This window comes from Thalassophryne amazonica, chromosome 17 (genome assembly GCF_902500255.1).
Source record: "Thalassophryne amazonica chromosome 17, fThaAma1.1, whole genome shotgun sequence".
In the NCBI taxonomy this organism is placed as follows: Eukaryota; Metazoa; Chordata; class Actinopteri; order Batrachoidiformes; family Batrachoididae; genus Thalassophryne; species Thalassophryne amazonica.
Window position 1 is genome coordinate 15,794,164 of NC_047119.1, and position 25,768 is coordinate 15,819,931.

Consider the following 25,768-nt stretch of genomic DNA (forward strand, 5'->3'; position numbering starts at 1 on the left):
TTGCTCTCACTGAGATTTACACCTGCTCCTAATTTTCTACCATCTACCCAAAATCCAGTGACGATGCAGCGTGTGGCAGGCAGGTTGATGGGATCTGGTACATCAAATTTCTACAGATTTTAATTGGTTTATCCTCATTATCTGCCCTTTTAAATTGGAGAAGTACAAGATGTTAACACGTACTGTTTTTTAATCATTGTATTAACAAACTGGAGGAGACTGATTCATCCGTCCTTCTATCCATCCATCCATTTATCTATTATCTATCAATAGCCTCTGCATTTTCTAGATTACATGCAAATGAAAATATATTAGATTAGAGATTAGATAGAACTTTATTGATTGCCTGGGAAGACGCCCTCAGGGAAACTGAGCAGCATTGTATAGCAGTACACAGGGTAAGAAGCACAAAGAGTATCAAAATTGAAAGCAAAAAAGAAAAACGGTTTGCAATACAAATATTAAGCAACAAATGTTGAAAAAATAGCACCAAAGAGTTGAAGGTGCACAAAAACGAGTGCCTGATGTAGAAAATTACATTAAAATAATCCATAAAATATAATTTTACAACAGAGTGACAAAGTATTTTGGATTAAATATTTTACCTCTCAGCTGAACATCTGACACAAACAGCACATGCCTGCTCTTTGCTGAGCAAAAAGACGGCTTTTTTTTTTTTGCATTTTCATAGCTAAAGTTACAGAACGTGGTGTCATGACAGCAAAGCCAGAAAAAAGTCATCAAACTGTACATTTCTGTACAAGTTGTATTTGCTTTTGTAGATCATACAGGCCTCACCGTGATCGCTGGCATCCTCTGTGGACTTGTCACTCTCTCCATCCGCCTTTCCATCTGCATCCTGCTCAGCATTCTGCAGACTGATCTTATGACACACCTCAAAGGCCTGACCCACCGTCCGCACAATGCGCATGGCCTGAGTCTGAGAGGAGAGTCGAACAAAAAGATCTGAAGGTCAAAGTCCAGAAGAAGCATTAAATTCTGTTCACCCCACCAAAATAGCACAGCAGGACAATTTCAGTTATTAGCTGTTTTTGTCGGCTACAAAATGAGTTCATCTGTCAAACTGCATCATGTGTATCTGGATGGACTGCAAACGTGCACTCTGAGTCACCCAGGGATGGACAGAGCTGATGGGACAGTTCTCATTCATGCTGATTGATGACACCAAAGAGCACCTACAACAATTACAGCAAGAAAGATAAAAACAGCTCAGACTGAAGAACGGCCCAAAGTTTGCTGATAATTACAGTGTATGACAGCTGAATGACAGTTTAATCGATTATTTAATGGGACACAAATGGGGTGAGCAATGAAACATCAGCGAACCAATATACGAGAGCCCAACCGATATGGATTTTTTGAGGCTGATGCCGATAAAGATATTTGGATGAAAAAAATGCCGATACCCGATAAATCAGCCGATATTGTTATATTTTTTTAATGAATAAAATGTTCTTTTTTGGACCCTTAACAAAAAAGGTATGAGCTAAAAGCTGAAGCTTTGTCCTCATATTGATTAACTTTATAACGGAGAAGAATTTTCAAGTTAAAAAAATGCAATCAAGAATCAAACCTTTGTGAAATTATCAAATACATATCCTTAAAAAGAGTTGTGAAATACATCTGATCTTGTACCTCTTGTTGCTGCAACTTAGATATAGGTTCAGGATAAGGATATAGAGCCTTATAAACTTACTTGTATACTTTTGTCAGCCGATCAGTGCATTGTGACAGCGAACTATGGAGGCCGGTGATGAACACATTTAAGCAGGGGTGTAAGCAGCTCTCAGTTGAATGGAGTCAGAGCTCCATCTACTGGACAAACGGTGCAAGGACATTTTACACTGCCGACACAAACATTATTTCAGTAACTGTTCTGTTTATGAGAAAATATCGGCCGATAGTGAGTACTTTGAAAAGGGCTCATATCGGCCGATAATATCGGCTGGCCAATATATCGGTCGGGCTCTAAAATATACCATACATGTGCATGATAATGTTTCCACCTAAAAGTCTGATTTCACAATAAAAGCATTTGTAGCAGCGTATTTGTTATATACATGCCAGGAGGTGTGTGGATGAACTGTTAATGGTGCTGATTTTACACTGACAAAGAGAGTTAAAACCCCCATTTTCCTGTGAGGAAACCGTTCCTCTGCAGCTCTGACTTTATAACAACTCCAGCAGTCTTGTCTTTCCATTTGTCAGCTCTTTTGCTGTCATTTGTCCAGCTGCAGATAATTTTGTCCTGGCTATTCACACATTTTCATCCACAGATGGACACGAGGCATCCATCATCAGTCACATTGTGAATTTTTCCACCAATGATCCAGGTGCAGACCAATAATAAGGGTATAGTTTTTTGTTATGAAACCGCCGTCTGATTCAATCCGCTGCCGTCGTTACCTTCTTTTGGATTTGAAGACATTACATCGGAAGGAGTTGCTGGAGCCGTCTCGTGCAATATAGCTGAAGATCTTTAAGTCCTGAGAGTCATGAGACACGTAGAAAATCCTGAGAAATATGACAAAGTTAATGAGACATTAAAGGTTTTACTATCAAAACTTCAAAAGACAAAGGACACTTTACCCACAAGTCCAGCAAAGCTGTGTGGGTTTTGTCATCACGTTGATTGGCTAATTAACTCGAAAATTTCAGGATAATTCTGGGACAGGTTAGCAGTGTTTAGAAGGACATAAGAGCAAAGCTTTTTTCAAACTACTAATTGTTTGAGCGCAATAACTCCTGCTGTACAAAAGTGATCGTGACCAAACTTGGTCTGAATAAACAGAAACCCAAGTCTATTAATTTGAGGGTCAGAGGTCAAGGCCAATGGAAGCATTTCATAGTTATGTTAACAATCCCATTGATATGACGATCACAGGGTCAAAGGGTAAGGCCACTGGAATGGTCTTTTTTTAAACCCCAAATAGATTGATAAGATTCCCTCTGCAATGCCTATTTTTTCATAGCTCACCACTTTGTTCATTTGATCCCAAAATGACAAACAGCAATTCAAATAAACAGATTTTTACAACTTTAAATATTTGCATTATTTATACGAACAAGCATGTACATGATAGTACACATACAGACTTTGCACCGACTGCAGCGTTTCAATATTAATTTCATAATCTGACACAAATGCACAATTGTGAACTGTCCAACAGGTGCCAGTGTTCAGCATGTCTTCATTTTCATGCAGACTCTGGGCACAAAGATGTTGCAAAAGTTTCAAAATGTTGCAAAACAGTGTTTTGAGTTCGCCATCACTAATTTACAATATCAGTGAAAGGTTTTGGGATCATTCCCAGCCTGCACCAGCAAATCATCTGGAAAATTTGAGAGTAGCGCCTTCAGTGCATAAAACCTCCATCACAGCAGCAAATTTCATTGACAACAATGCGAATGTGTGTGTGTGAGAGAGAGAGAGACATTGAGAGAGAGAAAACACAGCAATGGCTGAGAGTTAGTGTGAATGAAAAGAGAAACCATTGCAATATCATTGACACAACCTGGCTGAGACAGATTGACTCACATACTCACTCGTCTACATTTTTGCTGCATAAGCCCGAAGCTGTTACCAGGGCAGAGAATATGCAAATATATCCTAGAATACCTTCATATACTGTAACCATACTATGCACCTACGCTGTCCTACCTGGGTTTTGTCCTTGACTACAGTCCGGCTATGAGGCTCTGCAGTAGTCGGACCTGCATCTCCATCTGTAGTTACACTGCTATAAAACATCACCACTGGGAACCAGCCGAACTAATTATGGCAGTCTATTACTGAAAGGCACATTACAGAATGTGCACAACCTACATCTCTTCACTGTGCATGAACACAGATACATATAATCTCAGACGACACAAAAACACACTGTTCCTCAGTAAGTTGTGACTTTGCCGAATATAATCCTCCTACAGACAGATACATGATTTAAAACACACAACACTGAAATCTTTAAGATCACGGAATCACACACAGACTGGGAGCAAACGCTGTGGTAATTCATTCAGTTGATCGATAACTACTGATGTTAATTGTGGATTGTTTATTTTTTTTATACAGAACTTCTGAGGAATCTCTGTGGTTTTCAGTTTCACCCAGAGGTTACTTCACTGTAAGTGCTTGTTTTTTATCCTGTGATGTCTTAGAGAGAGAGGGAGAGAGAGAAAGGGGAGACAGAGTGAGTGAATGTGGAATGGGGGAAGGAGCGAGAGAGGGAAGATGGTGGGAGAGAGCCAGAAAGACAGTGGTGAGAGAGGAAGTTGGGAAATGAGATCGTGAGAAGCAACCGTGCAGAAAGATAACAGGGGTAGCCGAATGGTTCACCAAGGCCATAGAGATTCTTCTGGAGGAAAACAGCAGGGCGTTTTGACCTTCGGAGGCTGATAAGCCTGCAATGTTTAGGGTTAAGCAGAGACACACCATTTACATCTCCTCTGAGCGACCAAATTCAATTTATCAGTATTCCCTGGTCTCCGACATCTTCATTTGCGCACATTTGCTCCAAGATGTTTTCCAACTTACGTCTGAGTTCAAGGGTTAACGCAGTCTGAGACTGTACTGCCTTGCTCAACTCATTAATCATGACAAACAGGTGAGGGGTTGTGGTTCTGGTAGCAGCCGTCTTGCCACTTCTCCGGTAGTTCAGGGCAGCACATAAACCAAAAAGCACCAGCCCTCCCACTATAAAACCAAATATAAATGAGTCTATGTGTTTATTGTTTGAACCTTTTTGTTGCGCAGTCTTATAAAAGTTGATTGTGGGATGCAGGGAGAGTTGTTAACAGCAATAATAAATAATTTATGCCAGGTGAGTGAACTGTCCAAAAAATGCCCTTGGACCCCAGAGGGTTAAATTCTGGACTAGTTCATTCAAAGATGAAGATCAAGGAAAACATGGTCTGAAAACCCCCATTTTTATATATCTCAACAATCAAGAAACCTACATGGATTACGTTAAAGCATGTATTGATCGGCAACATATTTACGATTGACTGGCATGAACACCTTCATAATTAAGTCTTACATAGTCAAAAACACCATTACAGACATGTATATTTACTTGTACACTTATGTAGTAGTGTGGAGAGTGCACAGGGTATTCATCAGTTCTCTGATGTCCTTCATTAATAATGTTTCTTAGACAATATTATTATTAAATGTTGACATACTTAGAAGTGTAACGGACCTGTATATGGGGTCATGCATGATCAGCATCTTGTTTTCATCCCATGTCCATTCTTTTCTCTGTGTATGAGAAAGACAATCAAGACATAACATATACGAGGGCTGTCAATAAAGTAACGGTCCTTTTTATTTTTTTCAAAAACTATATGGATTTCATTCATATGTTTTTACGTCAGACATGCTTGAACCCTCGTGCGCATGCGTGAGTTTTTCCATGCCTGTCGGTGACGTCATTCGCCTGTGAGCACTCCTTGTGGGAGGAGTCGTCCAGCCCCTCGTCGGAATTCCTTTGTCTGAGAAGTTGTTGAGAGACTGGCGCGTTGTTTGATCAAAATTTTTTCTAAACCTGTGAGACACATCGAAGTGGACACGGTTCGAAAAATTAAGCTGGTTTTCAGTGAAAATTTTAACGGCTGATGAGAGATTTTGAGGTGATTCTGTCGCTTTAAGGACTTCCCACGGTGCGAGACGTCGCTCAGCGCTCTCAGCCGCCGTCATCAGCCTGTTCAAGCTGAAAACCTCCACATTTCAGGCTCTATTGATCCAGGACGTCGTGAGAGAACAGAGAAGTTTCAGAAGAAGTCGGTTTCAGCATTTTATCCGGATATTCCACTGTTAAAGGAGATTTTTTTAATGAAAGACGTGCGGACGGGTCCGCGCGTCGGCTCACAGCCGACGCAACGCTCCGCCACAGGAAAAACACCTCTGTTGAAAGCCTTAAGGACAAGTTGGAACATGTCCTGCTGTTAAACAATTTCTCATATACTCACTCCACTGAAAGCCATCAAAAGCCGCCTGGATTTTACAAATGGTTATCAACACGGAGGTGTTTTTCCTGTGCCGCCGCACCGCGTCGGCTGCGTCCCGACGCGCGGACCCGTCCGCACGTCTTTCATTAAAAAAATCTCCTTTAACAGTGGAATATCCAGATAAAATGCTGAAACCGACTTCTTCTGAAACTTCTCTGTTCTCTCACGACGTCCTGGATCAATAGAGCCTGAAATGTGGACGTTTTCAGCTTGAACAGGCTGACGACGGCGGCTGAGAGCGCAGCGCGACGTCTCGCACCGTGGGAAGTCCTTAAAGCGACAGAATCACCTCAAAATCTCTCATCAGCTGTTAAAATTTTCACTGAAAACCAGCTTAATTTTTCGAACCGTGTCCACTTCGATGTGTTTCACAGGTTTAGAAAAAATTTTGATCAAACAACGCGCCAGTCTCTCAGCAACTTCTCAGACAAAGGAATTCCGACGAGGGGCTGGACGACTCCTCCCACAAGGAGTGCTCACAGGCGAATGACGTCACCGACAGGCGTGGAAAAACTCACGCATGCGCACGAGGGTTCAAGCATGTCTGACGTAAAAACATATGAATGAAATCCATATAGTTTTTGAAAAAAATAAAAAGGACCGTTGCTTTATTGACAGACCTCGTATTATTGATAAACTAAAGCGCCTCATGGGACTCTTCTGTGTATACCGATGAGGTGCATGGGTGGAAAAGTACACTCAACAAAAATATAAAACTGTGTGATTAAACTGCACCTGTCAGAGTGGCCTTTTATTGTGGGCAGTCTAAGGCACACCTGTGCACTAATCATGGTGTCTAATCAGCATCTTGGTATGGCACACCTGTGAGGTGGGATGGGTTATCTCAGCAAAGGAGAAGTGCTCACTATCACAGATTTAGACTGGTTTGTGAACAATATTTGAGGGAAATGGTGATATTGTGTATGTGGAAAAAGGTTTAGATCTTTGATTTCATCTCATGCAAAATAGGAGCAAAACCAAAAGTGTTGCGTTTATATTTTTGTTGAGTGTATAGAAGAAGTCATAAAATGACTTTTTAATGTACCTTTATATTTACCTTCTGCTTCTTCCTGAGCGTCACCTTGACGCCGTCCACAGATACCACAATGCTGACCTTCTTCTTCTTGATGTTCTTGGCCTTGAATTCATACTGAGAAAACACAGTAAAAGAAATCCATCTGGATAAGAGAGTAGAGTGACATACAGACAGACACGTGTGATAGTATGGACCAAAGACAAGGATGTTAAAAGTACAAGTCAAGCCCCCAATTCTTGTGTAGTGTGACTCCTATTATAAGTGACTGACAACACCAAATCTTGTCATTACCTTTGCTAATGAGGTTTTATCTTTATTTCTGTTAGTCAGTCAGCAGGGTATCTGGAAAAAAAAAAAACGCTCAAGGAATTTAAATGTAGCTCGGTAGAGATGTAGATCTTAGGCCAAGGAAGAGCTAAATAATTCTTGGTGCTGATCTGGATCAAGAGGCTGGTACTGCTTTTGATTACCTAAAAATAACAGGAACTGAATGTGAGGATCACTTTCAAAGTAGCTTAGCACCAATACCTTCGTTAATTATCTGGTTGGTTTTGGTTAGCTGAATGAATAACAGCGGTTGGACACCTTGAGAGTAACCACCTCAGTGACTTAAACAAGGCACCTAAAATCACACTCAGGAAGTAACTTAACTGTTTAGCTTGAAAGTAAGTGAATGTATACTGGCACCTGTAACAAAGTAAATTAAAAGTGCCCTTTGATGCTGATCAAGGAGTGGAACAAGCCTTTGATTTTCAGCCTGACTCCTTTCATTCTGAATATCATTGAGCCTTATAGCATTGATCCTGATTACAGGGTCAAATCAATCAGGAAGTTTTTAGCAACAAAAAGAGACAGGCAGACTCTGCCTTTTGATCTTGATTTCTTTGATCCTGATTACAGGGTAAGAACATTAGAATCTAACTTGATCAATAGTAAATGGTAAATGGACTGCATTTATATAGCGCTTTTCCATCTGCATCAGACGCTCAAAGCACTTTACAATTATGCCTCACATTCACCCCGATGTCAGGGTGCTGCCATACAAGGCGCTCACTACACACCGGGAGCAACAGGGGATTAAAGGCCTTGCCCAAGGGCCCTTAGTGATTTTCCAGTCAGGTGGGGATTTGAACCCATGATCTTCTGGACTCAAGCCCAACACTTTAACCACTAGACCATCACCTCCACCTAATCAATAAGGATAAAAAGTCAAGACAGATTTTCCACTTAATCCTGATTCCTTTTAACATTATTACACGGTCAAAGGCATCAGGACCTAAATTTTGCAATAAAGATCAAATGTTAGGCTCTGCCTCTTGACCCTGACTGCATTGATCTTGGTGATAGGGTCAAAGCAATCTGGATATAAGTTTACCAATGAGGATCGAAGATCGGATCTTCCCTTTTATCCTGTTTCTTTTTATTCTGAATACAGTATGAAAGCAATCAGCATTATTGCCAATACGTATCAAAGGAGTTGACAGATCTGCCCCTTGGTCCTAATTCCTATAATCAGGTGTCACCGACCGAACGGTCCCCCCCAAAGTTTGAAGCAGAAATAAGGTGCGGTAGCACCTTATTTCTGCTTCAAACTGCACTCCAGTCATCATCTATCTCAGCGACAGATATCTGAAGCTTTTGTACAACAATCATTTCCACATAAATTCAGTATTATTTCATCATAAAAGGTGGCAGAAGCGATCAGAGCGCCACAGCTACACGAGCTGCTAGGTGATGTGTTCACTGTGCATCAGTCATTTCAAAGCGTCACGGAATTTCATAGAGTTTCTGCTTAAAACTGACTTTAGAATGATTTAAGAGGTTTTACCTTTATCATCTGATGGTTAATAATCCCATTAATCCATTTGATTGCTTTGGGTGAAGAGACTCCGTCTCAGACACGCTGCTGTGGTCCGAAATGACGCATGTGCAGATGCAAAAGGCAGACAGATTTTTAGGGGCAGATCGTTCAGTCGGCGACACGGACTACAGGGTCAAAGCAATCAGGATCTAAACTTAGCAATATGAGGGTACTTCAAAAGGTTCTCTGCCTCACCTGGAAACAAAAGTGTCTGGATGCTTAAAATTTGACCTTCTTCCTCAAAGAGGTAGTGAAGCTTGACATTAAGAGAGACTGTGCTGAAAAATAATGCAAGAGCAATCTTTCTCCTGTGAAACTTTCTGGGTGAGGCTCAGTACTTTTTGAAGTACCCCCGTAAGGATCAAAGGTCAGGCATTGCCCTCTGACACTGATTCATTTGATCCTGATTACAGGGTTAAGTTTACTAACAAGGATCAAAGGTGAGGATGTGTCCATAGATCCTGAACCCTTTGATCCTAATTAAAGGATCAAAGCAATCATCATTTAACTTTAGCAATAAGGATTAAAGTTCAAGATCTGCTTCTTGATTCTGCTTCCTGTGATCCCAATTACAGTGTCAAAGCAATCAGCAATCTAGGTGTAGTAATAAGGATCAAAGTAAGGATGATGCACAGACAAACAGCAACAAAAGGGAAGTAAAAGTGAAGCATCATGGTAAAGGGCATTCAGCATCTGCTAGATGGAAACATGCTATACAAATGCAGCCTCCTGCAAACTATGACCTTTTAAGTCAGCTGTGATGTGATATGACAACTGGCTGATCATTTAAAGTAAATCAAGACCTCCAGACGAGGGCTGGGCAGATAGATGAAGCTGCGCTCAGTGTGCATAGCGGCAGTATTTTGACATTGGTGTATGAGTATCAGTGGTAGGCACAGTTTTGCTAATCCACTAATTATTGATGCTAATTTTTTTGTTCGCGAATAAGTTTTTCAGCTAACTTCATAAACCATCAGCGGACCAATTAGCTTCCGATAAATATAGCTCCGATAATTCTTAGACCATTAACGTTTTTTTTTTGTTTTTTTTTAACATAGGTAGTAATGGTGAAAATCATTTATAAACCCTGTTGGCTCCTGTCTGCTATGCATTTTGCAGCAATGAGGCAGCTAAGAGGAGCTGAGCTCAACTCTACCCCAGCAGAAGGAGCCTGGCTGCCATACTGCCACAAAAAACAAACAAACAACAACAACAACAAAAAACAAAAGTCATTACCCTTTACAGCATACAGCGGTATAGCCGTGAGACCTGTGATCACCGATTGGTTGACTAATTTAACCAACACAAAACTTCACGTGTTGGTTTTTACAAATAAATGTGTATTTGTAAAATATGTAATGTTTTTCATTTGTTAAAAAAGGCATTTGCAAAACTGAAAATTCTGTTTAAGTTGTGATTCAGCCAGGCAACAACAATCAAGTGATATAACCAGGCGTCATTCATACTGCCATCCAATAGATGGCAGTGTTCTATGCATTTTGACCCATCTACTGGATGGCATATTACATACTGGCATATTATGTTACTATGCTTTTTAGTTTTTTCTCTATTACTATGCCTTGTAATATTTTAATTCATTGTATTTTGTTTTCTGAATTGTTTTGTGTGAAGCACCTTGAGGCAACTCTGTTGTGAGCTATATAAAGTGAATAAATTGAATTGAAACTGAGGCTCAATTTACCCATAATGCAGTTTGGCATCTGTGTGTGTTATTATTTTAAAACTTCAGAATTAGTTCATTATTTTAAAATTAAAAGATATGTGTTATAGTTTCACTTTGTACAAATGACAGACTTGGCATTAATGTAGTTAAACTATCTGGATTAATTTGGTTTATAAATCCAAACAATAAGTCAAACCTGCTTTCCTTTTCAAGATGTCTGCCTCACAGCTGGACCGCTGCATGCTGTCAAGGTAAATGACACTTCCCTACAGCAGTGGGAAGACAGAAGCGCTGACTCATTGGCTGTGTTTGGGTTTGTGATTGCCTTTGATTCTATCAGAAGCGTTGGTGGTGTTTGAACTCAAAATCGGTTTGTCAGTAGCTGAGAGTGTACCGGAGACAATACTGAAAGTTATCGGTTAGCTGTAGCTTCCGATAAATTTTTTGGTGGTTTACTGGTTAAGCGGTATAAAAGATAACTTTTCAGTTAGCTGATTAGCAGTTGTCGAAGCTAACTTTTTGGTTACCTGTGCCCACCACTGATGAGTATAAATGGGTGAATGAGAGGCATCATTGTAAAGGGCTTTGACTATCTGCTTCAGATGTAAAAAAGTGCTATATACTGTAAATGCCATCCATGTGTGCAGGATAAAAGTAGGCAGGCACTGTCAGCAAAACTCAGCATACACCTTTCTTGCTAGGCACAGAAAAAAATATTCTGATAGCAAGAAGAGTTTAGCTGCCTGGAGATTAATGATATTCCCTGATTAACTCAGCCATGCAACAGCTGCTTGTGAAGATCAGCTGAGGTGCAGTGTTACTTGACCTGCTTAGGTAAATTAGTGCAGCAATAACAGTAAATACACAAATTTATGATTTAATTTATGAGTAGACATTTTAAACCATGTAAGATCTAAAAAAGTAAAAGTATGCACAAAACATACCCCCTCCCATTTTACTGTAGATCATGTTTTCCTTATTAAATTGATATCTCCCAACCCAACTGCAGACTTTATCATGAGATAAACTTACTACTAGACTAAACTACATGTTCGCTGAAGTCTACGTGCACCTGAGTAACGTTTCAGGGGTGTGTGGGTGCAGACGTCATGTAAATATTATCTGCCACTCTGCATGATTTTCTCATGTAAAAATTCTACGAGTACTTGTGATTTGAGGGAAGAGTAAAATCACTTTGTACTTTCAAATCATGGACATAACACATTTCACCTGTTTCTGTTGTGCAATTATTATGAATGCTTATGAATGTGTTCACAAGAAAAAAAAACAAAACAACAAAACCAAATTTCAACTTTATGGGGTGGTGATGGTCTAGTGGTTAAGTGTTGGGCTTTAGACCAAAGGATCCTTGGTTCAAACCCCAGCCTGACCAAAAAAACATCAACAAAAAAACAAAAACAAAAAAAAAAACCCACTAAGGGCCAAAGACCTTAATCTTCAAGTTGTTCCCAGTGTGTAATTAATGAGCGCCTTTCATGGCAGCACCCTGGCATCGGTGTGTCTGTGTGAATGTGATGCATTATTGTAAAGCGCTTTGAGCTTCTGATTAAGATGGAAAAACTCTATATATTCATCCATTTCCATCCATCCATTTTCTTCTGCTTCATCCGTGGTTGGGTCACGGGGACAGCAGCTCAAGCAAAGCCGCCCAGACCTCCCGATCCACACACACCTCCCCCCAGCTCCTCCTGGGGAACCCTGAGGCGTTCCCAAGCCAGCTGCGAGATATAGTCCCTCCAGCGTGTCCTAGGTCTTCCCCGGGGCCTCCTCCCGATGGGACGTGCCCGGAACACCTCTCCAGCGAGGCGTCCAGGGGTTATCCGAAAAAGATGCCCGAGCCACCTCAGCTGGCTCCTTTTGATGTGGAGGAGCAGCGGCTCGCTAAATAAATGCAGCCCATTTACCATTTATGCACAATGTGCTACATTCCTGCTAAAGTCAAGCACACGTTTAGTGCCACATGTTGTGTCAAAGCACACACGAGCGCCTTTATAATTTACAATTCAAGTCAGCTCTCAGCTGAAGCAAAATGGGATTTTGCTATTTCATGCAGGTATTAAGTTTTTATGTTTCTTTTTTGTAAAGTGCAAAGTATTTTGAAATATTCAGGCTTTAAACCATGAAAAATACAATTCAAGGTTTGTGGAACAACTTTCACAAACCTTAACTCAAAACATCAACCTCAATAATAGTAATTAAAAAAAGCTTTCAACAGCTCCCTTGTTTTAACTTGGGGTCACCACAGCAAATCCAAGGTGGATCGGCATGTTGAATTAGCACAAGTTTTACACCAGATGCCCTTCCTGACGCAACTCCACTTTGCATGGAGAAATGTGGCAGGGGTGGATCTTTTTTGACAGTTATGAATTTTTGAAAATTCATTCAATGTTAAAGGATAGGGATTTAATATATAATAAATCTCAATTTTTTTTTTTCTTGGATGCTGTACCTCAGGTTTGCTGCATGACAAGCTAACAGCACCTTCTCAGTGAAGACCTTTAAATTTCTGCGAGTAAGTACATTTCTTGCTTGACAAAAAGTCGACAAATACTACAAAAATAAAGTCAACTAGAAAAAGCTGAAAACTACAGTACGAGTGAAGAGGTTCAGCAGCGCAATCACAAGGGATTAGTTGCCAGTTTTTTCTTCACTACTGCGATGTCATTGCAAAGTTTAGAAAGCTGTACATACGTACAAGCTTGGCTGACTGCGCAGTCTTTTGACCTTTGCATTGTAGCAATGTTGATGCAAATTTTGACATTTACTTTGTTGTGTTTAAAATCATTTCACACAGTGGCAAAAAAGTTGCATTAAAAATGCTCCCAGAATTCCTCACTAACATCTCAAATTTTCAAAAGTTGTACACTACAGGACCTTTTGACCTTCTGACCTTTTGCACAATTCTGCTGCTTGATCATGCTGAAGTGCAAACTGGGGCCTGCAGAGCAATATCTTATCATGTCGCTCTACAATATTTTGATTTATGGTAGAGCAATATCTTATCATGTCGCTCTAATATATTTTGATTTATAGTAGAGCAATATCTTAACATGTCTCTCTACAATATTTTGATTTATAGTAGAGCAATATCTTATCATATCACTCTACAATATTTTGATTTATAGTAGAACAATATCTTATATCGCTCTACAATATTTTGATTTATAGTAGAGCAATATCTTATATCGCTCTACAATATTTTGATTTATAGCAGAGCAATATCTTATGTCGCTCTACTATATTTTGATTTATAGCAGAGCAATATCTTATGTCACTCTACAATATTTTGATTTATAGTAGAGCAATATCTTATCATATCGCTCTACAATATTTTGATTTATAGTAGAACAATATCTTATATCGCTCTACAATATTTTGATTTATAGTAGAACAATATCTTATATCGCTCTACAATATTTTGATTTATAGTAGAACAATATCTTATGTCGTTGTACTATATTTTGATTTATAGTAGAGCAATATCTTATCATGTCGCTCTACTATATTTTGATTTATAGTAGAGCAATATCTTATGTCGCTCTACAATATTTTGATTTATAGTAGAGTAATATCTTATCATGTCGCTCTACAATATTTTGATTTATAGTAGAGCAATATCTTATAATAACGCTCTACAATATTTTGATTTATAGTAGAACAATATCTTATATCGCTCTACAATATTTTGATTTATAGTAGAGCAATATCTTATGTCGTTGTACTATATTTTGATTTATAGTAGAGCAATATCTTATGTCGCTCTACTATATTTTGATTTATAGTAGAGCAATATCTTATCGCCCTACTATATTTTGATTTATAGTAGAGCAATATCTTATTATATTGCTCTACAACATTTTTATCATTCATTGAAGCCAGAGCAGTTCAAAAACGACAGTTCCCACACAGGAAGTAAATCTTCTAGCTCCAAATAGTGGTGATTGTATTTGACATAAATAATTTTCTTGTCTGCAAAAACAAAAACAAAAATGTCATGAAAATCCGATGACTGTTGTATGCTCTATGAATTTTTTATTTGTTTCAAGCTTCAGAGACATTTTACAAAAAAAAAACTGGAATTTAGCATACTTGTTTCCTTTGGCTTTCTTTTTTTTTTTTTTTCTTGGAGGAACAATCCACAATCATTGCGCTTTTTCCACCCAATTAAAGAAATAACAAGTGTTCTCCGACCCCCATTCCTCTTTAGTGATGCTGAAAGGCAAAGGAATGCAGAGTGCATTGTGGGTCATTGATGCTCCCTGTTACAACTAAATCCATACTGGATTCCACAATAGGCCCTATAGATCGCAGCCTAGCAACCACTTCATTGCAATTCTCAGGACTGAGAAGTTTAAATGAAATTGGGCCGTCCAGCGTACAAAGACACGACTGTTGGAAGTAGAGCTGAAAAACACAACAGCTGCCCAACAGCTTGACTATTCGGTTGAGAGGGTACTTATTGGAAATCAAAGTGGTGCAAGACTTTTAAAGATAAATTAGCAAATTGCTTTTGATCTTATACTCCATTTGTGGGTGTTTTTTTTTAATACTAGAACTTGTGTGCTGTCCTCTCAGTGATTTGCAGTTCTAATGACAGGCAGCACAGTGGTTTAGTGGTTAGCACTGTTGCTTCACAGCAAGAAGTTCATGGGATCGATTCCCACCTGTAGCCTTTCTGTGTGGCGTTTGCATGTTCTCCCCATGTTTGTGTGGGTTTACACCAGGTGTTCTGGCTTCCTCCTACGTCTGAAGGCGCAGGTTAGATGGATTGGAAACTTTATAATTGTCCAGATCCCCCTTGTAAAAGAGCTCTCGATCTCAATGGGACTAACCTGGTTAAATAAATAAAAATAAATAATGACAACAGCTAAAATAGTCTCCTATCATCTGAGTAGGATGTACAGATATTCTCCTCAGCCCAATGGATGAAGATATAAGAGAGTACTATACTATATTATATAACGACTGAGTGGATCCTTGTCATTTGATTGGTGCTTTGTATGTCATGTGACATGGATTATTCGTCCCATTTGTGTTGCATTACATTTAGAGTGCAGTTTGGTTCCATTTAGAGTGCAAATTTGGTTCCATACATTTGGTACCATTGCGCACACACACACACACAGACACACACACACAAAACAAATCCACTGCGCTGTAAGCCATCTGGAGGCTGTTAGTAGGTCGTTACAATGAAAGCTGGACTAATTTCTGAAATGATTTTTTTCGCTCCACCAAGGAAGTACAGTCTTTTTTTTTTTTTTGGTAATATATGCACACAAAAGTGCTGTCCCAGTTGTGTGAGTGAGCTAACTGACAGTGCTAGTTCTAACACGTACACACACACACACACACACACACACACACACACACACACACACACACACACACACACACACACACACACACACACACACACACACACACACACAAATCCACTCCACTGTAAGCTGTCTGCTTGCATGAAGAGCTGTTCAGATGAAAAGCTGACGTGATTTTTGGCTGGACTGAGGAACTACACTAAGTCTTTTTTTTTTAAATGGAAGTATGAAGTCAGTCATCACCGGACTACACGTCACAATTTGGGCAACTATTTAAAGTTTGTGTTGGTCTTTAGCAGCAGTGGAACACCAAAATGTAAGTCCCTTTTCTGTGGTTTATAAATTAATAAAATATCAAATGACAAGGATCTATTTTAGCCGTTATATAAAACAAATAGTGACTATTTTTACATTATTTCGATGGAACGAATATTTAATTTGGTGAAAGCTGGAACAAACCATTCAATGAGCCTCGCTGAATGGTTTGTTCCAGCTTTCACCTCATGAAATATTTGTTTCATTGAACTCATAAACATTCATTATTTGTATACTAGAATCAGAATCAAATTTACTGTCAAGTTCTCACATACAAGGAATTTGATCTGGTGTTATTGGTCTATAAACAACAATAATAAAAAGGTAAAAGTCCAATAGGCAACAATATGTTTGCTGTTAAATAAATATGTCATGGAATGGGGCTGTGCAAAAGCATATGATTAGTGTGCAGGTGTACAGTACCTTTCAGTGCAAGGATGACCAATATGTACTTTGTACAGATTTTGTTACACCCCTACGAAGTACCGGTACATACAGACAGTAGGAACCTTTAGCAGTATGCTAGATGACCTTGGCCAAGATAATAAAATGATTCTTGTTTGCACACACTGACTGCTTTGTCTGAGGAACACCAAGATATTGAGAAAGCCACAGACCAAACACAGTCTGTTTGGACTCTAACGCCTGTGTAACTGAGCTCCTCTGAACTACAAATTTCATGGACTGGACTCCTAAATCTCCAGTCTTAGCAGCCTTCCGTGAGAAGCAGTCTGAAGCTGCTAAGAACGCACAGGGCTGATAAATGGGAACTTCCTCTGGAATAACCGAAGGGGGTTATTCCATGAATTAACAACCATATGAAGTTTTTGTATAAGTTTTCAAAAAAGAATGCACAAAAGCATTCATCACTGCGACTACCTCACACCATTATTCTTGACTGCAGTGCCAAACGTCTGGCGCCCACACGGCACCAGCTCCGACAACAACAGCTGCAATGTGTTGAGATAAATGAGTTTCATTATTGCAACTGTGTTTATTTAGTCTGACAAAGAACTGATCAAACATCACCCGCATTCATACTGTAGGTCTGGACACATGCAAGCAAAGAGTCAAAGCACATCAGCTCTTGGGAGCAATTAAAGCTGAGGTTCAAGAAGAAAATCTGCATCTGATGGAAACGGTAAACATGATGGGATGAGTCAACCTGCAGCTTTGGAACACAATTAAATGCACTCCACTTGACGCAGGCTTGTCAGAGGAAACAGCTAAGCCCCAGTGCGGGTCCAGACAGACACTCCTCCAGCGTCTTTGCCCTTGTAGTAAGAATGGATCCACGCCTGAGCAACTTGCTGACAGGCAGTGAAAGGACAGCCAGTCCCAGAGCACCAACAGAGGCCACTCAGGGTTAGTCACACGGGAAGCAGAAGACATACAAACCCGCAAACTGAATGTGCTACACAATCGCATTCATAAGGTCGGCATTCCCACTCAGATAGACACACGTTCGCTCAGAATAAACATTTACTCACCCATAATGTGCAGACATTTAATCAGAAATTATTTACATTACTTCAAAAAAATCAAGGTGATATAACAATGTAATTTCTACTGTATACACAAAATGGGCTTCAAAATGAGTCAACAGGCAAGTTGGAACTGCTGGAAAGACGACAAAAGTGAAATACTCACACCTTCAGTCTGCTGAAGCGCAAAAACAAACAAAAACAAAAAGAAATACTGCATGGACACAACCTCATCTGAACCATCATCTGAAGATGAGAATACAAATAAAATAAAAAAAAAACTGGCACGTGAGGTAGCACTCACCTGGCTTCTAATTACTGTATAATCAGGGGTGCACAAAGCACAGCAGGGTAGAAAATATGCCGGACATGCAGGTTTCTGAACAATTCAATTGCTGTTCAGGTAAACTAGGGCTGGGCGATATGCCTCCAAGTCAATATCAGGATAATTTCATACTTTCACCTTGATTACAGTTCATGAAAAAATATTTATTTTATATGTCTCTTGTGGACTGCCCTCATAGTTCTCTGACTATTAAAGCTGGGATGTCTTCAATTAAGGAGGACATACTTTATTTGTTGTATTTTCGGGAGTATAAGTCACACCGGTCGAAAAACGCCTCTTTGGAAAAAAATTTAAACAAAATAAAAAATATTTATTTGCTTGAAGTGAGCATGACTGCTAATTGTATTTTATCTGGAGCCCGACATGAGAAAAAGCTCAAAATAGTAACGCCGTGACGATCGCTCGTTTAAAGAGCGTGTTAAGTGTGACCCGTCTCAGTTTTAAACACGTGCTGAAAATAATCAAGCCCTGTTAGGACGTTTCCATCTCTCTCGTTTTTTAAAATGAAAAGGCAGTTTAATGGCGTGTTTCTCATTTCAAGTGTAAAAAAAAATCTGTGGTCGTGAATCGTGATTTTTTTTTTCCCCATATACAAGTTGCATATAAGTTGCAGAGCTTCTCAAACTAGTAAAAAAAAAAAAAAAACCTAGAGATTTATACTCCAGAAAATATGGTACTGAACATTTCAAATTCAAATGAATTTTAAAATGATTAACCAATAATTATTTTTGTAGTCAATATAGGAGCACAGTGTCTTTGTGATTCGGACAGCAAGAAGGTCATGGGATTGCTTCCCACCTGGAGCCTTTCTGTGTGGAGTTTGCATGTTCTCTCTGTGTTTGTGTGAGTTCCCTCCGGGTGTTCTAGTTTCCTGCCACATCCAAACACATGCAGGTTAGGTGAATTGGAAACTTTACATTACATTTGATTAATTCTACTTTTGCTGCACTTAACTTTTTTGTTTCTCTCCACTCATTTTAGTTTAGCAACCACTGTGTGAGAGTTCAAAACTGTTCATATAATAACAATAATTCCAGGAAAGGTTTTTAAAGAGGTTTTTAACACTGTGGGTCCGAGCTTGCTCTCTTTTATTAATAGCTGCCTCAGCTCCGGGACAGTTCCAGCCCATTTTAAACATGCTGTAGTTAGGCCTCTTCTTAAAAAGCCCAACCTAGATTCCTCAGTTTTATCTAATTTTAGACCAGTGTCAAATTTCTCGTTTTTATCTAAGGTTTTAGAAAAAGTTGTTTTCAATCAGTTGCAATCGTTTTTAGAACACAACTCTGTTTTAGATCAATTTCAGTCGGGTTTTAGATCTCGACATAGCACTGAGTCAGCTCTTTTAAAAGTACAAAATGACATTCTTTTATCGTTGGACTCTAAAAAACCTGTGCTGCTGGTGATGTTGGATCTAACAGCTGCGTTTGATACTGTGGACCACTCAATCCTCCTCACACGTCTGTCCCAGCAGGTTGGCCTCCGGGGGACTGTCTTGGAGTGGTTTCAGTCTTATTTGACCAACAGGACTTTCAGGGTGATGGTTAATGATTTCTCCTCCTCCACAGTTCCTCTGACCACTGGTGTGCCCCAGGGCAGTATCCTCTGATCGCTCTTGTTCTCTTTGTACATGCTTTCAATGAGTTCAGTCATCACCAAACACAATCTTCAGTTTCATTTTTATGCCGATGACCTCCAGATTTATATGCCAGTTGTGCCTAATAATACAAGTGCTTTGGACTCCATACATAGCTTTTTTAAGGATATTAAGGACAGACTGGCTCAGAATTTTCTGCCCCTTAATGAAGCCAAAACAGAGTGTATTCTGTTTGGAGCTAAAACTAACTCTAATCCAGATCTAGGCTCCCTGGCTCCTTATCGTATGGCTGTGGTAAGGAACCTTGGTGTGCGGTTTGATGACTGTTTAAAATTTGAGAAACAAATTGACAGTGTTGTAAGAGCCAGTTTTTTTTCCAGCTGAGACTCCTGGCAAAAGTCAAACCCTTTCTAAGCCAAAAGGACCTTGAAAAGGCTATGCATGCTTTTATCAGCTCCCGGATTGACTATTGCAATGCACTTTATGTTGGTATCACTCAAGGCTCTCTAAACCGACTCTAACTGGTTAGAGTTGATTTTAAACTGTTAATGTTTGTTTTTAAAGCTGTAAATGGCATTGCACCTTCTTATTTATGTGACCTGTTAAAAACACACAACCCTGTCATAGCACTTCAGTCTGCCGACCAAAACTTTCTTGAGGTTCCCAGGTCCAGGTCCAAACAATGGGGTGACCGTTCTTTTGCAGTAGCAGGTCCTAAGTTGTGGAATGCATTACCTCCTGAACTGAGGTCCATTAATATATTGCTTCTGTTTAAAGCTAAGTTAAAAACATACTTGTTCAGGGCAGCTTTTTGCACATAATTGCTTTGACACTTTTTTGTCTATTTTTATTCTATTTTGGATGCTCTTATTGTGTTTTATTGTGTTTTTTCGTACTTTTCTTTTTATTTTATCTCTAGCTGGTGCTATTGGAAAGCACTTTGGTTCAGTGAAAACTGTTGTAAAGTGCTATAGAAATAAAACTTGATTGATTGATTGAATAATTATAAGTCTTCTGCTATTTTTATTAGCTTTATTTGTCATTAATCGTAACTACACCTTGCCAAATAAGTTTTTATGTCATGCTTAACTTTAAAACAAGGCATGTGATTAAACAAAGCAGACAGCAATCTGACTAAGTACACTTGTATGGATGTTCACCATCAGATGTGCTGTAACAGTGATGTAGTCTTTCTTATAAAACTCATAAAATGTAACATCATTCATAAAGCGCTTTGTTGGCTCAATAAACAAGGCTGTCTGGAATCTGGATCTCAACATCCATTCAGCCACAGGTATACCAATAATTTACAATAAGACATCTCTTTTTCATGGTTAATAATATCAAATGGCTTTGCATCTAGATTGATTCTGCTTTTTCTGATTAGTTGTCTGATTAATTGTGCAGAACAAAACACTGCATCATGCACCAGGATACTGGACAATACGGGGACGAGTGATATGGATACCTGACAATACGGGTGATATGGAGATGTGTCTTTGATGCAGTTGTCTGTCAAAGCAGCAGTCAGAATAATAGGATTAGTGGAACAATCCATCCATCCATCCATTTTCTTCCGCTTTATCCGGAGTCGGGTCGCGGGGGCAGCAGCTCAAGCAAAGCCGCCCAGACCTCCCGATCCACACACACCTCCCCCAGCTCCTCCGGGGGAACCCCAAGGTGTTCCCAAGCCAGCCGAGAGATGTAGTCCCTCCAGCGTGTCCTGGGTCTTCCCCGGGGCCTCCTCCCAGTGGGACGTGCCCGGAACACCTCTCCAGCAAGGCGTCCAGGGGGCATCCAGAAAAGATGCCTGAGCCACCTCAACTGACTCCTTTCGACGTGGAGGAGCAGCGGCTCGACTCCGAGCTCCTCCCGAGTGACCGAGCTCCTCACCCTATCTCCAAGGGAGCGCCCAGCCACCCTGCGGAGGAAACTCATCTCGGCCGCTTGTACTCGCGATCTCGTTCTTTCGGTCATGAGCCAAATCTCATGACCATAGGTGAGGATCGGAACGTAGATCGATCGGTAAATCGAGAGCTTTGCCCCCCTACTCAGCTCTCTCTTCACCACGACAGTCCGATACAGCGACCGCATTACTGCAGATGCTGCACCGATCCGTCTATCGATCTCACGCTCCATCCGTCCCTCACTCATGAACAAGACCCCGAGATACTTAAACTCCTCCACTTGAGGCAAGGACACTCCACCAACCTGAAGAGGGCAAAGCACCTTTTTCCGGTCGAGAACCATGGCCTCGGATTTGGAGGTGCTGATTTTCATCCTGGACGCTTCACACTCGGCTGCAAACCGCCCCAGTGCACGCTGAAGGTCCTGATTTGACGAAGCCAGCAGAACCACAAACAGCAGAGACGAGATTCTGTGGTTCCCAAACCAGACCCCCTCTACACCCTGGCTGCGCCTAGAAATTCTGTCCATAAAAATAATGAACAGAACCGGTGACAAAGGGCAGCCCTGGCGGAGGCCAACGTGCACTGGAAACAGATTTGACTTACTACCGGCAATGCGAACCAAGCTCCTGCTGCAGTCGTACAGGGACCGGATAGCCCTTAGCAAAGGACCCTGGACCCCGTACTCCCGGAGCACACCCCACAGGTAAGTAGGACTCCTTCTTCAGCTTAGTGGAACGAATGCCTTCAAAATCCCCTTAACACTCAGTGCAGGACAATTGCTGATCTACATCCATACACAAACATTCCAGTAATGACAGGACACACTTTGCATTTTGGGCATTTTGGCATATGAGGAAAATGTCTCTGCCCAGTTGTAAAAACTCTAACATGCAGGATTTCAAAATTCAGAAGTGTCAAAATGCTGCTCCAGACATACATATTTGCAAATGTCTTAAAAATACTTAAAGCTACAGTGTGTAGGATTTAGTGTCATGTAGTAGTGAGGTTGCAGTCTGCATTATACCACTGCCAATCAGGACATAGTTTCCCTTTGTTTTGTGGCAAAGTTGATTCATGCTTCATTCTCTTCTTGTGAAAAGCATTGAGAATGAAAGCTTGAGAACCCTCTCTTGTGAAAGCTTGAGAACCCTAATTTGACCCTTGAGCTTTAATCTTTTGCTTCAATGCATGAGGATTAAAGCAAAAATTAAAAAAAAAAAAATCTTCTGACTAGAATTTTTTATGGCTAAATCATAAGCTGCTCACCATCTACCTTTTTTGTAGAAACCCTTTTGCAATCGTGTCCTAGGATTTAAGGTAAAGCAAGGTGAAGACAGCTAAGAAAACAATCAGAAACAACAGAAATCTTTTAAAATCCTAACGGTTAAATACGAGGTGCGTTTCATTTTCCTGGTTAAAAAATAACTGCTGGAGCCTCCAGCAGAGACTGTTTTTAAACAGGCTGCATTTATGACTAATGGACGTGCATGCCCACTAAGTCTTATCACATTGGAGAGTGGCTGCTGCTTTTACCATGACTGCATCAAAATGAACAGTTATCACTTATAAACGAGTCATCATAACACAACATCACATTTATTTAAACTCTGGAATTAATCTGCGGTTCAGTTCTTAAGATTAATTTTGCATTTCAGCAGGGGGAAGTGATGGTCTAGTGGTTAAGTGTTAGCCATGAGACCAGAGGATCCTAGGTTCAAATCCTAGCCTGACTGGAAAATCAGTAAGGGCCCTTGGGCAAGGTCCTTAATCCCCTAGTTGCTCCCGGTGTGTAGTGAGCACCTTGTATGGCAGCACCCTGACATCAGGGTGAATGTGAGGCATTATTGTAAATGGCTTTGAGCGTCTGATGCAGATGGAAAATGCTATATAAATGTAGTCCATTTACCATTTTACCATTTATGCACACGCTGGAACATTTTCCTCAAAGCTAAACACTGTCGGAAATTGTAAACACTGTTGGAAACACTCAGAAAAATGAGTACTCATGAGCACTCTGTTTTTGTCAGTCTCCGTAGCTGCTTGTTGTGAATGCTGTATACTTTGAGACCAGTCACAGAACTGCACAAAGTAGTCCTGATGTATTCAGATGGTCACTAACACCCTAAATCTAAGTTGTTATGATTTTGGTGCAACATGTCCTTTAAGTCATTCACAGCCATTTCCAGGTTGCTCACAGTAAAATCAGGTTGCATTAAGCGAGTGGGCGACAAGCTTTTTAAGCACTGGCAACACATGGAAAACAAATGATCCGTCTTTCAGCAAAAAACCAGTATCCAAGGGAAAACCATCACTTCATGAAAACAAGAAATTGAGGAAATAATATTTTTCAAGAATCAATTTTTACAAAGAACTGATCGTTGATGGCCTTCATTGTGGTGAGAAACACTGCTGGAAGTTGTTGCATTGACTGCACGAACTTTTGGGAAACTTTGTGTTTCACCATTTTGTCGTGGTGATGGAGGAACTGTTTTCTATGTGAAGCCTACTTCAAGTGGTTGTAACACCAGAAGCATTCAGGTTCCTCACGTAGTCCAAGAAATAATAGTAGAGAAGCTTGAATCTTCGACTGGACTGGGTTGCTTGATGCGAGGACGTTTCGCTTCAAATCGCAGAAGCTTCCTCAGCTAAAATTCTTGCTCTGGTAGTCTGACTGCTGTCTTGAGCCTTGTAGAGAAGAACAAACAGAAGCCACAAAAGCTGGAGTTTTAAACATAACCAGACCCCTCCTACCAAGAGGCAGACTGCTATTGGCTAGTAACTAAACAACTGCTTTAATTAGCACCTATTGTGCTCTAGTTAGCACCCTCCTAATGACAGGGTAGCTGTACGGGACGGGATTGACGTCTCTCCTGACGCCTCTCCTGACGAGTCTCCTGATGACGTGAAGGACTCATTACCATGAACAAAAGACTGAAACTGCTTTGACCTGAGTACTCCATTGTAAACAGGGGACAAAGCGTGTCTCAGAGCCCCTCCCCGGTTAAGGCTGGGTTTCAAACGTTTCACAAAGAATGCCTCCTTCACCCCTCTCTCAAACCATTTCTTCTCTCTGGCTAAGATTTTAACTTCCTTGTCCTCAAACGTGTGGTTAGTGTCTTTAAGGTGGAGATGAACTGCAGACTGAGGTCCACTGGCGCCCTCTCTGCGGTACTGGTATAGCCTTTTGTGTAACGGCTGCTTAGTCTCACCTATGTAGTGTTCATTACAGTTTTCCTGATATCTGATAGAATACACTACATTGCTCTGTTTGTAACTAGGGATCCTGTCCTTAAGGTGAACTAATTTCTGTCTCAAGGTGTTAAAAAGTTTAAAGTAAACTGGAATTTTGTGCTGTCTGAAGATCCTCTGTAGTTCCAAGAAATAATCTCCAAGCTCCTCCTTTTTCTCCAGCCATGACCATTTAAACATGTTCTTGGTGATGTCATCAGTCACTGTAATGTTATCATGTCTATTTTGTGAACAAGGCCGAAATCTCACTTTTGTTCTCAATGCCAGTGTCTTAACATTCAAACTGTCTGAAAACGTTGTAGTAAGAGCAAGTTAGATATGATGCAAATGTCATATTTCGTAAAAGGTTCAAAAGATATTAACATTGGATAAACATAACGTGAACTAGATTGCCTTAATTGAGAGAGTGGCGACATGACAAGTCAGAGAAAAAAAACGGTCACGTGAGTCATGGTGCCATCTTGGTTCCAAAATAGCATTCACTGTTAATATATCTGCATGTAAATCCAGCTATTTTATTTATTTATTCGCTGAAATGACGGGGTGTTGTGCATTTGGATGCACAAATAGACACAGCAAGGGCTTCAAAATGTACAGATTCCCTTCAGATCTGAACAGAAGAAACATCTGGGAAAATAAAGTCAGCCATGTGGGATGGAAGCCGACATCATCGTCAAAGTTTTGCGAGGTAAATTTATTGTTTAGACCCATGTACAGTAAAACTCACCTCAACCATCTTCGTATAAACCGGATATTTGCAGTCACTGGACAAAAAAATCCCAATGTTTTTGTATTGTTTTGCATGTAATAAACACTGTATATATGGGATTTTGGATAACAGATTTTCACTCACATCGGATAAAATGTCCTGTCCGATCGCAAAGCAATTTCATTGAAAATCCCGAGCAGTCTGGACA

At 40.2% G+C, this 25,768-nt stretch overlaps 1 protein-coding gene across 1 annotated transcript in view; it reads right to left on the minus strand.

The window, feature by feature from the left end:
- si:dkey-34e4.1 (carboxyl-terminal PDZ ligand of neuronal nitric oxide synthase protein) overlaps positions 1 to 25,768 on the minus strand; it is a 126,111-nt gene that overhangs the window by 60,995 nt on the left and 39,348 nt on the right. Inside the window, exons 3-7 of the mRNA XM_034192984.1 lie at positions 7,088 to 7,180; positions 5,223 to 5,281; positions 2,428 to 2,535; positions 1,133 to 1,196; positions 799 to 940 (exon numbers count right to left, since the gene is read on the minus strand). Coding sequence (XP_034048875.1) covers positions 799 to 940; positions 1,133 to 1,196; positions 2,428 to 2,535; positions 5,223 to 5,281; positions 7,088 to 7,180 — 466 coding nt within the window. The remainder of the gene's footprint in view (positions 1 to 798; positions 941 to 1,132; positions 1,197 to 2,427; positions 2,536 to 5,222; positions 5,282 to 7,087; positions 7,181 to 25,768) is intronic.